Raw genomic sequence first — 15,869 nt, 5'->3', positions numbered from 1 at the left:
TTCAAAATGTCATGCCCTCCCTTCCTTCCTCTCTCCCAAGATGCTCCTATCTTTTGCACGGCTGAGAGAGATCAGCACATTTCCCATCACTGGTCACTGGCATTTTCACTGATTCTTGCACCTTTCCCTTCTACAGTCTTTCCCCATGATCCCTCCCATTGACTCAACTATTTCTGACACATTAACCTGCCTTGCTCCTTTGACCAATACCTTTAAATACTATCTGCTTCCTCTTCCCTCAGGATCTGCCCTCTGCTCTTGAAACTTCATTAAACAAAGAGTAAAAGATGAAGCTGGTTGTGGTAGTGTACACTGTAATCCCAGCAATGAGAGACTAATGCAGGAGGATCGTAAGTTTCACGCCAGACTGGGCTACACATAGTGACATTCTCAAAAAACAATAAAGAACGAGAATGGAATGTATACACTCTTTGAAGATGGAGTGAGGTCTACATAAATGTATTTCGTTCTCATATAATGCCTAGAGGAGCAACTTTTAGATTAGGAAGCAGTGTAGATCCAACTTTTCAAAAGATCCATGTTCACAGCCAAGTACTTCAGTCAGTGACTATGAGAATTAGTCACTGACTTGATAAGAACTTACTTGATAAGTTCTTACTTGATAAGAACTGTATCAAACATACAACCACAATCAAAGCTGAGGTGACAGAGAAGGAAATGTCCCCTTCCTAGAACCTGCTTGGTGGTTTCTAGGGCTGAAGGGACTGAACATGTTCCAGTGCCACCTGCAACTGTAGTCCAACATCTGCAAACTGCTGAATTAGGGTACACATAACAATGTCATGGTAAGACTAGGTGTGCTGGCTACTGCTTTAGTCTCAGCACTGAAGAGGCAGAGGCAGGCAGATCTCTGTGAGTTAAAGGCCAGCCTGGTCTACAGAGCCACAGAGGGAAATCCTGTCTCAAAGGAAAATGAAAAAAAAAAAAAAAAGCTACACATAAAATTACAGGAATTTAGTCAAAGTCATACTGATTCAGGGTATACATGCTTTAGTTTTAAATACAGTGAATGAGACAACTCCTATGAATAATAGGGAGGGAGGGAGAGAGGGGAAGGAGGGAGGGAGGGAGGAAGGAAGGAAGGAAGGAAGGAAGGAAGGAAGGAAGGAAGGACAATTTAATTAACAGGAGGATCTAATAAAAATAATCAGATTAATATGAAGACTTATTCTTTAAAGGCATATGGTAAAATGCAATGTCAAAAATGATTACTCAGTGAGACTGATTAGAAGCAAAGGAAGAAAACCTAAACATACAGAAACAAAAAGGATAAACAGCCACAGATAAAAGCAGCAGTTAAACACACTGGCTTTCACAATGTGCGTCACTGTATTACAGATGTGGAGTTAGTTCCATAGTGTCTCTGAGCTTCAGTTCCCTGTCTGGGAAACAGCCCTCGCTCACTGGCAAGTAGTCCTAAGACAACCACCAACAAGTACTTAGTAGTCTTTTGCTTAGCTTACCTGAATTTTCAAATTTTCCTGTGGAGCTTGTGCCATATTATTAAATTATTTTTAATATATGTGGCCCAGGGGTTTGTACATAAGTAAGCATGTCGTCTATTTATCTCTCTAGGAATGTTGTTTTTAAAAAAATACTTAATATTTTAATAAGTTTTGTAATGAAGCACTCAGGTAAGAAGACACGTGTGAAATGGGGACGGAGGAATACACAGGATCCCAGACCCCACAGGCAGACACGATGATACACCAGGCACAGTGGCCCTCCTGGTAAAAGAGCTCGAGACCCACACCCCCAGCTTCACTTCTATAACACAGCTACAGAGTACTGGGAACACAGCTAGTACAACTGATGAAGGCAATCTTTCTGTCACTTGGTTTCAAACTATGGAAATGTACATACCTGGGGGTTATGAAGTGGCCACCAACCAGACAGTTTGGTTCTGGACATGAAGAAGACAGAGGTTTCCTATTTAGTATTTCATGACACTTAGAAAACACTGGTCTGCTGTCCTCATTGTATGATGAAAGTCTGGACAAAACACTAATGCTAGCGCTAACATCCTAGTAAAGCAAGTGATCAATGGCTGGGCCTTCTCTCTAAGATTACAAAGGCAACTCACTACAATTACGAAAATTAAATATAATTCATGATATTAGCTACATCAGGAAAGCCTCTAATCCTCTCTTCAGAGTCTGAGGATTCATCAGTACAACTGAGTACCATTCCTAGCCTGATAAATAAGAGTCACCGAATCAAAGGTGAAGCTGAAACACTGGGCACAGCAACCTTAAAGCAAGGAAGAGCAGCTATACCCAGGGTTACCTGTTAGTCTTTATCAGCAAAAGAAAACATAGAGAAATAAGATATAACCATTATATAAAAGGAAAATGTGTAAATCATTACCATCTGCAAATGGAAAATTATAAAAATCAGGTTATACTACTAAATGTAAGAGACCACTAAAGCTATTAATTTTTTGTTGATCACAATAAACTCTCTCCAATCAAAATATACACTGCTGATAATATACATTGTAAAAAATTCTCAAGAAATAAATTTAAAGTATTATGTGAGTATCACCTAGACCTAAGGACTACAACTACATACTGCTGAGATTTTCTTTGAAACAAATCAAGTCCAACTTGCTGGTAAAATCCTTCCAGTGATTCTTCTTTCTAGGTTATTTTACATAAACAGAATGCCCACTCCCCCACCACACACACACACACACACACACACACACAATTCATACTGATCACTGCCACTGACTTCCTATTGGCCCAGCACCCAACCGTGGCAGAACTAAATCTGTTCAGAAAAAGGCTAATTAATATTTATTATTTTCCTTATGTTGTAAAGAGAGGAATATCATGTTTCCTTTCAGAATGTGTCCCTGAACTTTTAAAGGCTCAACCATATGGAAGAGATCTACAAGAGTATATGCAAAGGCCAAGGATTTGGAATTCTAATTCAATTTCCCCTCATATTTTAGTGCAAGCCTGCAGCAGACATTGATTTTTAGAGGTATTTCCAGTGGGGAATGGAACAAAAGACTATTGTGCGCTCCACACAGCTCTCTTTGGTCCCATCTATACCAACTATACAAACATCAGGTTGGAATTACATGACTCTAAACTTGAAATCAACTATTTCCAGACTACAAAAATCTTTTCCATATTTATTAGCACATACAAGTTTTGAAGTGAGTTACAGCTGAGTTCAAATGTGAAATCTGCATTTTCAAGTGTTCCAATAAAAGAACTTTGCTATGGAGTCTGACTACCTAATACTGATTGTTCAAGAATGCTATATAATGTTTTCATTTCCTCTTCCAACAAAACAATTTTGGTCTGCACTGAATGAACCCACTGCTACACGGCTTCTGATGGGAAGCAGACGGCCATCAGCCACAGCGCTGGCCACTGTTTTCTTATTAAAAAGCGTGCCTTTTTCTCTATGTAAAGAAAGTCAAAAGGAGCTCACAGGCATTCCCTGATCACAATGACTATCTCCATTTTAATTTGTGATGAGTATAAAATGCAAAAGGAAACCAGAAGTTATCTGTGATCAAGAGTGTGGTAGTTTTAAAGCACCGTCCACAAATCCTAAATAGGCCCCTCATTAAAAGTGAGGCTTTTTTTTGTTTTTGTTTAAAAAAAAAAAAAAAAAAAACCACTAAAACCAAATATATAATAGTTCTTCTTACAATATGGGCCTCGATTCACTTCTAACACACAGGAGGTGGTGGCAATGAAGCTTACAGCTACAGAAGGCATGCTGGGACTTGCTCATGGAGAAAACTTACCGAGAGGAATGATCTATTCAAGCATAGTGCTAGAGATCGAATTCTGCAAGTGTTGGCGGCCTTGATTTTAGGCCCATGGTGAAGTAAACGGTGGAGGCAGGGACAGGGTGCTGTTCTCCTCATGGTACGAAGAAAGGGATAAAGGTGTCAGAGCAAGATAGTGCCTTTAAAGACACGTTCTGGTAACCCACAGTCTCTCTTCAAGTGTCTACTAATTCCTCAAATAGCACCACCAACAGGAGAAAACACCTAACAAGTGAGCCTGTTGAGGTGATTTATAGTCCAAGTGTAACAAGCCACTCACCTGTAAAGCCTGTTTGCCCACCAAGGCCAAGGGGTGGCATCAGCCTCCAGCACAGGGGCTGAAAGGCTCTTCTTACAACTCTACCCCCTGGCTTTGAGCTTCCTCAGCAGACACCATCCACACCAAGCAAATGCACAAACTGCAGATGCATTAAAAAAAATAAAAATAAATAAAAGCCACCTTTATTTTAAGCCACTAGGTCTCAAGGTTTATAATGCAGCAAATGTAATTGGAACATGCAGATTATTCTACCCTATTCGGCTAGCCTAATTTTTCATTTCAAGCTACAAGCAATGAAACACTGTGTGGATACACCTGGTTTTAGCCAATGTGGCCTAGCAACCCTTCATTGCCCTTAGCTACCAGCCAGATTTCTGTGCCACCTACCTTCTAAGGCCAAAGCTCAGTCTCCTCCACTCCTCCACCCTTGTCAGCTTTGAACAGCTGCTGTCATTAAACACTCGGCCTTAGGAACTTGGGACTGCTAACACACACTGTATGGTTTAAATCAACGAACCAGTGGAATTTGTCTGAAGAGGTTGTTCTACACTGTGAGGCTGCAAATCAGTCATGGCTTTCTGATGGACTCTTTTCAAACGGGTCATCAGGCCCAAGAGACCATGCTGAAACATTTACTGCTTCGTGTAATGAATACCGGGAGAGAAAATGCCCTAATTACTGAAATAAAGTTTATCTTTAAGAACCATAGACCTGAGAAATTAGAGGCTTTGAAGGAACTTGGATATAGTATTGCCCTTTTCCAACCATGGAGATATCGACAATCCAGGTAAAAAGGGCAGAAGTAGGCAGATCTCTGGGAGTATAAGGCTAGCCTGGACTACAGAGTAAACTCCAGGATAGCCAGAGATACACAGTGAAACCTTGTTTTATAAAACCTAAAGAAAAAAAAAACCTAAAACAAACAAAATAAAACCTTGCATGATATAAATATGAAGAATTTTAAACTGACTAAGTTTGACTTGGAATATCAGCCTGCTGTAATACAACAGGAACATCAAGTTCAACTTTGTAGGTATTTATAGTTTTGTTAGTATTTCATAGTTAGTACAACAAAATGTACTCTATATATCGCTAGTTAATGTTCTGTGCTTCAAGTTTTGGCTAAAGGATACATATAATAAACGAATCATAGATAACAATCTTGGAAAACAAGTAGAGCTGTTCTGTTTCTACTACAAGAAACAGAATTGCCAGTAATGTTAGTAACTGTGGCAGTTAGTTCAAATCATCTGAAAATCTTTAGGCCCAGAAAGGTTGTATGCCTGGCTAGAAGCCAACCTAACTGGTTTGTGGGACTATGGGCAGGCTTGTGGTGCCTTTGTTCTTGCTGGTCACCCAGGGAGCTCAGTGATATTTGGAAACAATTACTGTCTGTCTCAATTTAGAGGGAAAATCAAAGAGGCTAGCCTGGCTCTAATTCCTCCAGGGTTACCCTCATAGTCCTTTCGGAGGATGATATGTGAAGAAGCAGAACTTTAACAAAGGGGACTCAGGAATTGTTAGGCAACAAGAGATGAGGGGTGGGAATGGCTTGGCTGGCCCTGTAAGTCCAACCTCCAAAAACCATTCATAGCCCAAATATCTCTACACTCAATCTTGGCCTCCCTTGTAGTTACCAGGGCATATGACAGATTAAAGAAACAAAACTACATACACGCGTCCACCAGCAAGGTCCTTTTATACACAAATAAAAATAAATAAATAAACCTTGCTAGCAGTCTGTATGGTTCATCTGTTTAGGTAGCTCTCGAAATGTCTTGGAGATTTAATAAAGCATACCCTGGGCTGAATTTCCAGAGACACTCGGATCATGAGGGTTCTGACCCAATGAACAGTTTCACTATTGGGAAGTAGAATTCTGGAAGGTGGGGCCTGGATGGAGATGGGCCTCTATGGCAGTGACCATGGAGTTCTACCTTCCTGTCATGACCTTACGCTTCTTTCCATCTGTAAGCTACTCTGCTCTACTCTCAGGCTGCCCTCGCGTCACACCGCATGCTCCCGCTACCACAATGCTCTTTCTCACCACAGAACCAGAGCCAAATAGTCAAGGACCATGGACTGAGATCTAAGCAGCTAAATACAACCCTAAGGCATACAGGGATATACCTGGCACTCCCACTCCATGTATTCTGCCTTAAAGTAACGTGTCCCTTTGGCAGAGTCATACATAGGTAAATGACTAACAATGTCCACTCACGTTTACCTGCCTTCCACCTCCACAAGCTTAAGAAGAGCTATTTTTCTCAAGAAGAAATGAAGCGTTCTACCTTAGAGTAGTTCTTCCCACAGCAGAGGGCAGAACCATGGCTCCCTTGAGGGATGGATGAAAAAGAGATGGTTTCAGCCCTTCTAAGAACACGTAACCACAGACTTGGACAGTATCTAGAAACCCAGACACAAACCACAAAGCCCTGCCTGCCATGCTCCTACCAGTTGTACTGGAGAAGACAACACACCGAGCCTTAGGCAAGGCAGCCTCAAAAAGGTCACCCATGCTGTCCACACCACAGAGCAGCTTCCTTTCCCTGGACATGTGCTGAGCTCCTCTAGGTTACAGGGCCATTTAAGACACAAAGGGGTCCAAGCCATAGTAACCCCAAGGAGGGCCTAGGAGCAGAGACAGGGTGTTCCCATACTCCTGCAGTTCTAATGAAGTTGGCTATGGCTACTCACAAAGCTAGATCAATTGTCAGCTAAATCAAAAGTTCAGTGGCATTTTCCAAAGAAATAGAATCAAAATAGGGAATAGGGAATAGGAATTCTACTAATTCCATGTCAAAAAAATTATGAACATATATATATATATATATATATATATATATATATATATATATATATATATATCTCAGCAGGAGCATGACAAAATGTTTTGGCAAATTTCTTGGATCAGGACCCACAAAATTCAGGCAAACTAGTGGCTACTCTAGACCAATATTCTTTATTTAATGAGACTTTCTCATCTAAGCAGTTATTAAATGAACAGCTCTACAGCTGACAAGGACCCTACGGTTCAGAACTGAAGCACACAATGGGATACAGCACTCCATGTCCCAGTTCTAATGAAGAACCTGCCTCAGGAACAGCACTAAGAGGGCAGGAATCAAACAAGGGAAAAGGCACAACATTTACAGGAAAATTAATATCTATCAATTACTATTAGAGAAGCAATTCTCAATAGTAAGAAGCATTTGGGGTGGGGTGAGGAGAAAAGAAATAAGTTTAAACAGTCCTTCATGTCAAAACAGTTTCCAAAAATTAGAATCAAACCTGTAGAACAAGAAGCATTTGGTCATCTACACTGACTTTATATGAGTAAGAATTCTTGTTTTTGCTTCTAAACAAATGGAACCCCCACTTAAGATAGGGCATCACAGTTTACTTAAACAGCACCTACAGGTTTGAACTAGATCTCCATGTTACTGACTCACAAGCCGGTGACTCAATTCTACTAAGTTAAAGACTCCAGAAAAAAATTATAACTATGAAAAAAGACAGGTCATTGTCTTTAAAACTGTCACTAAGCACCCCATGCCATGTTGGACAGCCTTCAAGGCTGGAGTGAGCAGAGTGCCCAGTAGTGCCCTACCCAGCACGTTTCCTGGGGGAACTTCCTCCAGATCTTCCAGCTCCCTTCCCATCAGAAGGTACAGGTTCTCCAGAGTACAGCACGCCATGTGGGGCACAGGAGGGAGGTCCTCTAGTGGAGCTGAGAAGCCTAGTGGAACCTGCCAGGGAAAATAATGGAAACTGTGAGGAAGTAGGTAAGGCTCTATAGCGCTCTCAAGTGAGGAAGCAGGCGAGGCACTACAGCGTCCTCAAGTGTTTACTGAGCAGCAAGACACTGTGCAGTGACCTTTGCCTCTTCCCTAAATGCTGGACGCTGAAATGTTAAGTTTCAATGGATTATGATAAGAAATGAGTCGTATTTTATTCTGAAATACTAACATCTCTCAAATGTTTAAAATGTGTTTGAATTGCCACCTATAAGCTTTGAGGCTAAGAAATTCTCCTGTATCCTGGTAGCTCCCATTTTGCTGGTCCAGAGTCCATTGCTAATAGATCTGAGCATTATGCCATACATCAGTTCTCACGCCGATACCATGCTTCTATTTCAACATTCATTATTACCATTATAATGTAAAATTATTGGGATTGTCTGATAAAGCATTCAATAAGAACTGTGCTACTGCCTTGAAACACATGAAAAATCCTATTAAAAATGCCACGACAAAGCCGAGCATCTGCTAAGTAGCTATGCCACGTTGTTAATCTGAAAGGGAACATATGTTGAAATACTAGGAACACTGATGAGGAGAGAGAGCATACATGCAGAAAAATATGCACAAGAACGGTAGATTTATGAGCACCCTTATTTGATTTACTCATTCTTAAGGAGACACTGTCATGAATGACCATACAGGACCTGGAGACTGAAAGAAAACTAACACATGATCATCTCATCAGATGCTGAAAAAGCCTTTGACAAAAATCCAACATCCCTTCATGATAAAGGTCTTGAAGAAATGAGGGATACAAGGCACATACCTAAGGGCAATATACAGCAAGCTGATGGCCAATAGTAAATGACGAGAAACTTAAAGCAACTTCACTAAAATCAAGGACAAAACAAGGTTTTACACTCTCTCCATATGTATTCAATACAGCAATTGAAGTTCTAGCCAGAATAATAAGACAAATAAGGGAGACCATGGGGATACAAATTGGAAAGAAGTCAAAGTATTGCTATTCGCAGATGATAGCGTACATTAGTAACCTCAAAAATTCTACCAGAGAACTTCTATAGCTGATAAACACTTTCAACAAAGTGGCTGGATACAAGATTAAAAACAACCAACCAAACAAACAAAAAAACAATAGCCCTCTTATATACAAATGTTAAATGGGCAGAGAAAGAAATTAGGAAAACAACACCCTTCTCAATAGCCACAAATAATATAAAATACCTTGGTGTAACTCTAACCAAGCAAGTGAGAGATCTGTATGACAGAATGTTAAGTACCTGGAGAAAAAAATGGAAGATATGAGAAGTTGGAAAGATCTCCCATACTCACGGATCGGTAGGGTGAATATAATGAAAATGGCCACCTTACCAAAGCAATCCAGAGTCAATGCAATCCCCATCAAAATTCTAACACAACTCTTTACAGACCTTGAAAGAATAATTCTCAACTTCATATGGAAAAATAGAACCCAGGATAGCTAAAACAAACCTGTACAATAAAAGAACCTCTGGAGTTACCAGCATCCTAATCTCAAGCTGTACTATAGAGAACAGTAATAAAAACTGCATGTAAAAATAGGCAGGTTGATCAATGTGATGGGATCAAAACCCATATATAAATCCACACACCTATGAACACCTGATTTTTGACAAAGAAGCCAAAATTATACAATGGAAAAAAGAAAGCATCTTCAACAAATGGTGCTAATCTAACTGGATGTCAGTGTGTAGAAGAATGCAAATAGATTCTTATTTATCACCCTGCATAATACTCAAGTTCAAGTGGATCAAAGACCTTAACATAATAATCATATACCCTGAGCCTGATTGAAGAGAAAGTAGGGAAGAGCCTTGAATGCATTGGCACAGGAAACAACAGAACAACAATAGCATAGGCACTAAGATAGACAATTAATAAACAGGATCTCATGAAACTGAAAAGCTTCTGTAAGAGAAAGGACACTGTCAATAGAACAAAACATCAGCCTACAGATTGGGAAAAGATCTTCACCAACCCTATATCTGACAGAGGCCTAGAATCTAAAATACATAAAGAACTCAAAAGTTAGCTATCAAACCCCCCAAATAATCCAATTAAAAAATGGGGTACAGATCTAAACAGAAAACTCTCAACAAAAGAATCTCAAATGGATGAGAAGCATTTAAAGAAATGTTCAACACCCTTAGCCAGCAGAGAAATAAAATAAAAAAACACAAGTTATTGCTCATGCTAGAGGGAATGTGAAGCAAGGGGGGAATACTCCTCCATTGATGGTTAGAGTGCAAACTTACAGCTGTTTTGGAAATCAATATGGTTGTTTTCCAGAGAATTTGGAATCAATTTATCTTAAGACCCAGATACACCATTGCTGGGTATATACCCAGAGGACACTCTTCTACCATAAGGATGCTCACTCAGCTAGGTTCATGGCAGTTTTATTAGTAATAGCCAAACACTAGAAACAACCTATATGTCCCTCAACCAAAGAATGGATAATAAAAACATAGTACATTTACCCAATGGCCTACAAGTTGTCCTGCTTATAAGATGTGCTGAGGTAAAGGTAGTGCAGAAAATGTGTAAGTGGCCAACCAATGATTGATCCTGAGGCTAGATATCCCAGAGACCTAGGACAGAAATGAACATGACTGGCAAAAAAAAAAAAAAAAAAGTCAATGAAATGATTCCGGATGATATACTGCTATACTCATAGACTGGTACCTAGCCCAACTGTCCTCAGAAAGGCTTCATCCAGCAATGAGTGGAAACAGATGCAGAGACCCACGGCCAAACATTAGGTGGAGTTCAGGGAATCCTGCTGAAGAGGAGCCAGAGGGGTCAAGGACATCATAAGAAAACCCACAGAAACAACTAACCTGGGCTCACAGGGGCCCCAAGAGACAACCACCAACCAGGGAGCCTGTATGGGACTGACCGAGGCCTAGGCACCTGTGTTACAGCCGTGTAGCTTGGAATTCTTGTGGGCTCTAACAGTGGGAGCGGGGGTTGTCTCTGGCTCTTTTGCCTGCTTGTGGGACCTTTCCCTCCTACAGTACTGCCTCATCCAGCCTTGACAGGAGCGAAGTGTCTAGTCCTACAGCAACTTGATATGCAATGGTTGGCTGATAACCCTGGGAAGATGGCCATGTTTTAAGGGAAATGAGGAGGCGTGGACAGTGGGGGTAGGGGGTGGGAAGACAGGGAGTACTTGGAGGCTGAGGCAAAAGGATCACGTGCTCAAGGCTTGCCTTGGCTACAGAATGAGCTCAAGGCTATCCTAGGAAACCTAGTAAGACACTGTCTCAAAATAAGTTAAAAACAAAAAACAGTGCAGGCTGCGACTATCACCTGCTTGCTTCCTCTAGCTTTTGTGTGCACATACATACACACTCTCGGAAGAACACTCTTCCCTAGCTGATCCTTCAGAGACTAGCTCATCACACCCTGATTTCAGCAGTGTAAAATCCCATAGACACCCAGCTAAGTCAGCCCCAGCCCCAAAGTCTTAGAAAGTGTGGGCTGACAACCTGCACTCTTTTTAAGTTGCTGGTTATGGTATAATCTGTAACAATAGCAACAGAAAACAACACAAAGGTCAGGAAGGATCTGAGTAGGGCTAACTTCTACAGTGAGCTGGAACTATTTCACATATCCTTTTTTTTTTTTAAAGATTATTTTATGTATATGAGTACACCATTGCTCTCTTCAAACACACCAGAAGAGGGCGTCAGATCCCATTACAGGTGGTTGTTAGCCACCATGTGGTTGATGGGAATTGAACTCAGGACCTCTGCAAGAGTAGTCAGTGCTCTTAAGCACTGAGCCATCTCTCCAGCCCTCACATATCCTTCTTAACAAGTACATTAGAATAGGATTTCTGTGGCTCTGACTCCATGAGTCCAACTGTCTTCTGTGCTATTGGCACATTTTTATCCCTGCTTGGATGCCTGACACATAAGCAACAGATTCCAACCCGTAGTGTCAGAGATAGATACACAGAGATGAACAGGAGTGCTCACGACATTTGTAACCCTGTGAGTCAGTGCTTCACAAAATAATCCTTATCACTGGGTCAGTTTGGCGAGTATGCGACTCTCAATGCCGAGGAAAAAGCTATTTACTAAGCTCCAACACATACAATGGTTATAACACTTTTAGTCTCTCATGGATCACAAGCCTCTGCACACTAAGTACTGTGCTTTGTCTCACAGACTAGCAAGGCCTGCCTAACCATCATGCAGCACTGGAGAGAACAGACTGCTAACAGAAGAAACTGAGGGAGAGCTTTCTTTGGCTGCGCTCTCCAACCCCTACCTGCATTTAAAAGTCACTGTCCTAGTCACCTACAGATAAGCTCCTCTCATGAAGCTACATGCTTATGCGCCTGAGGGTCATGTCACTCACTACTGAGCTGCTTCTTGCTGGTCCTGCAAGGCCCTCTGGTGTCATTCTCATTCCATGTTTAGTTCCAATGTCTCTGTCGTGTGTTCCCTGAAAATTCTGGCCTGCGGACTCTTTGGCCCTGGCTCAGGCATGTCTATCTGCTCTCAGACCAGCCTGAATAGACTCCAGGCAATGCAGGCTGTGCCTATCACTATAGCTTTTGCCTGAGTCACTGAGATTTTTGGCTCTGTAAACCTGTGAAGATTAACTATAAGAATAACACCTATATCTACTTCTTCCCTCCAGCCCAACATGACTCTTACCTTGCTTGATATGCAAAAAAGGCCAGAAAAGTTGCTCACTTGCTATTGGTTCACAAATGCTATTAAGGGAGCCATTTATATATACAAAATGTTACCAAGGCAATGCAACAGGTAACACAGGAATTGGGGTATCTTTTACCCATTCGCCACCTCAACTGTGCAGTCTAAAAGTTTCCATGTCCTTAAAATAATGCCCACATAGTTTACTCCTAACTCTTACCCGCTGTAAAAAATCAACAGGGTTGTATTTGGGTCCTAAGACGAAAATTTTCTTTCCTCTTCGAGCTATACCACTGAACACACGAGCAAATGCAATGAAGGCCTCTTGGCTGCTTTCTTCCTGGGGAGCAGGCTGATGGCTTACACTTGCCACATCTGGTTCATCACCTGCCAGGCACAAAAAAATATTCAGTGCCATGAATGCTTACTTCAATCAAGTAACTGTTCCTATGTACCAAGAAATAGTGAACATGAATATTTGGTCTGAGAACAGAAACAATATTGATTAAAAACAACGACAAAGGGAAAATATGAAAGACATATTAAGACAAGTTAAGCAAAAATGTCAAATAGTTTCCATCAAGACCTTTTAGGAATGCTGTACCTCTTGGCACATCTTCATGGGGACTTGTTTCAAGGGCACTTCCATCCTGGGTGGGTCCCTGGGGTGCTTGCCCCTGGGCTGCTGCAAGCTTCTCTGCGTGCCTCTGTCTTGCCCGTTCCCGTCTCTGGGCCATTTCTTCTTGAGTAAGAGGCCTACAGGATATGTTATGATGTTATAATATGTTATGATGATCATAGTATTTTATGATGTGGCAGCACCAAACACCCCTCAGCTCTCTTTTGAAAACAAGTGCTCACATGACTGCAGAAGTGATAACCAGTACCAAGTACCCCACTGAGGCTTCTCCGATTTCTCTCCGGCCCGCTACATCCCCAATGGCTTGGAGCTTATGAACTGGTGCACAACTGCCCACAGCCCCAAGCACCACCAAGTGCAGTTACACAAAGCCTTCCACAGAGTCAGTGTTTCTTCTGGTAGAGGCCAACAAGGAGAAAGAAGAGAATGGCTAACAGGCACCAAGGCTCAAAACTCCCTGGAAAGTATGCAAATGGTCACTATGAAATGAGGTTTCTTTTTAGTTCAAAAGTGTGTCTAATTATTCCATTAGCAATAATGGAGTAATGGTTTGTTTCTTTTGCCTTCATGAAAGTGACTCTCATTTCTATCAGGACACAGAAAAGGTACTTAGAGCTTTAATTCTGAAAAGAGCTTTATAAAAGGTAAGGTAGAGACTGAGCATTTGGTTAGGAATCTGGGTTTGGAAGGAAGAAACCAGGCAAGTGAAGTGAAGCAGTAGTAGTTTCCCTTCAGAGCAGGCGTTCACATGAACACTCCCCACCCCTTGCATATTTAACCCCGGCACAGAGCAGTACAAGCCCTGGCCTTGGAGCTGGTAGAATGTGGCATGCTCACCACTGCACTGGGGCTCAACATCCAGGCTCTCAAGCAGGAGCCTGAGCAACAGGAGCAGAGCTGGGCTACACTGTCTGGTCTCAGTACTGCCTCCCTCCCACACTGCCTCTGGCCTTTGACATTACAACTTCTATTTCACTCTGTAAACCATACTGTGAAGCCAGCCTCAGTCTCATCTCCCTCACTGCCTTGCTTCCTTCCTCTTTCTCTTATAGCGCCAGAGTCTACACAGATAGGCTACACTGTGCACATAGATAGGTACTGGGCACAGGCACTGTCGCCCTGTCTTCTAAGGAGCCACATGCTCCGGGAGCTAATGATATCCTAACTCAGACTGTTCACTGCTGTGCTCTGCCGGTTCCTGCCAGCTGGATGGAAACTCGTGCTACTTATCTTCCCCAGTATCTGGGCCTCTTAGCCAGACCCCGCTCACTATAGGTAGTCAAAGTGAGAGACCTCAGATCACTGGCGGGAGACTGACCATCCCTGCAGGAATGGCTCCTCTTCATGGGAAACGCCTGTAAAGACAGGATGCACCCTGCTTCCTCACGACGGTAAGCTACAGCTGCTCTTCTGCCTTCTGCAGCAGTGTCTGATTTGTCCACTTCCTGCCTCCTCCTTTGCCATCATCAACAGCCATATCTTCCGCTCTTCTGTCCCAAGCTACATACTTCCGCTGCAAGTTTACTTGACTCAGTCTTTTGCTAAAAGAATGTCCAAGAATAAAATCCGTGATTGGCAGGACACATGTGTAATCCGAATACCAGGGACACGGAAGACAGAGGAATCCTTGCCTAGCCTACTTGCTGAGCTCCAGGTTGTGAGAGATGTCTTTAAAACAAAAACAAGGTGGACAACATCTGAGGAATGACACGGATAAAGGCTTAACTGATAAATACACACACACACACACACACATACACAAGTATATGAAAGTATGAATTAAAACACAAATGCGGAACACAGTATTCACTGTTAATATCACTTTAGCGTACAGGAGACTGGAGAGAACTGCTCTGCCTAATGGGCTCATCACTGGTCTGTCACCACTGCACCTGTGTTACAGCACATAACCATCACAGCAGTTAAGGGAAGCACACTGTACATCACCACTTCACACACAGGAAGACAAAGACTTAGGAAGCTTAAGAAAGTTGACTCAAAGTTTAACGGATACTATATGAGCCATAATTCAAGTGTAATTTGTTGGGTCCAAACTCCATAGTCACCATCTTCCAGTCAGTAAAAATTAAAAATCACCATCTTAGAAAAAGAAATTAATTTTAGCTTTGGTTAAAAAAGAAATATAATTTTAATAAATCCTAAAGCCCAAGTTCACGACATGGCATAGAATCACCATTTAAGTTGATATTCGTACTGTACACCCATAGTCTTGGAACTCAGTAGACTTGAGGCAGGAGGACTGCCAGTTTGAGCCTACGAGGTTGTTTGTTTGTTTGTTTTGGCCAACTTAATACACGCCAGCGTCATCTATGAAGAGGAAATCCCAACTGAGAAAATGCCTGTAGGCAAGTCTCTAAACACCTTCTTGATTGTAACTGATGTGGAAGGTCCCAGCTCACCACTGATAGTGCTACCTCTGGGCAGGTGGTCTTGGGTGGTGTAAGAAAGGCGGTTCCTCAGAAAATTGGACATAGTACTACCGGAGGACCCAGCAATACCTCTTCTGGGCATATACTCAGAAGATCTTCCAACTGGTAATAAGGACACATGCTCCACTATGTTCATNGCAGCCTTATTTATAATAGCCAGAAGCTGGAAAGAACCCAGATGTCCCTCAATAGAGGAATGGATACAGAAACTG

The 15,869-nt window shown here is 41.9% G+C and overlaps 1 protein-coding gene across 1 annotated transcript in view; it reads right to left on the bottom strand.

The window, feature by feature from the left end:
- Positions 1 to 15,869, bottom strand: part of Efl1 (elongation factor like GTPase 1) — a 123,373-nt gene that overhangs the window by 65,881 nt on the left and 41,623 nt on the right. Inside the window, exons 13-15 of the mRNA XM_021194843.2 lie at positions 13,172 to 13,323; positions 12,788 to 12,954; positions 7,705 to 7,843 (exon numbers count right to left, since the gene is read on the bottom strand). Coding sequence (XP_021050502.1) covers positions 7,705 to 7,843; positions 12,788 to 12,954; positions 13,172 to 13,323 — 458 coding nt within the window. The remainder of the gene's footprint in view (positions 1 to 7,704; positions 7,844 to 12,787; positions 12,955 to 13,171; positions 13,324 to 15,869) is intronic.

The sequence above is a fragment of the Mus pahari genome, chromosome 1, assembly GCF_900095145.1.
Source record: "Mus pahari chromosome 1, PAHARI_EIJ_v1.1, whole genome shotgun sequence".
Taxonomy (NCBI): Eukaryota; Metazoa; Chordata; class Mammalia; order Rodentia; family Muridae; genus Mus; species Mus pahari.
Note: the sequence above shows the minus strand (reverse complement) of the source record. Positions and strands in the feature narration are given on the sequence as shown.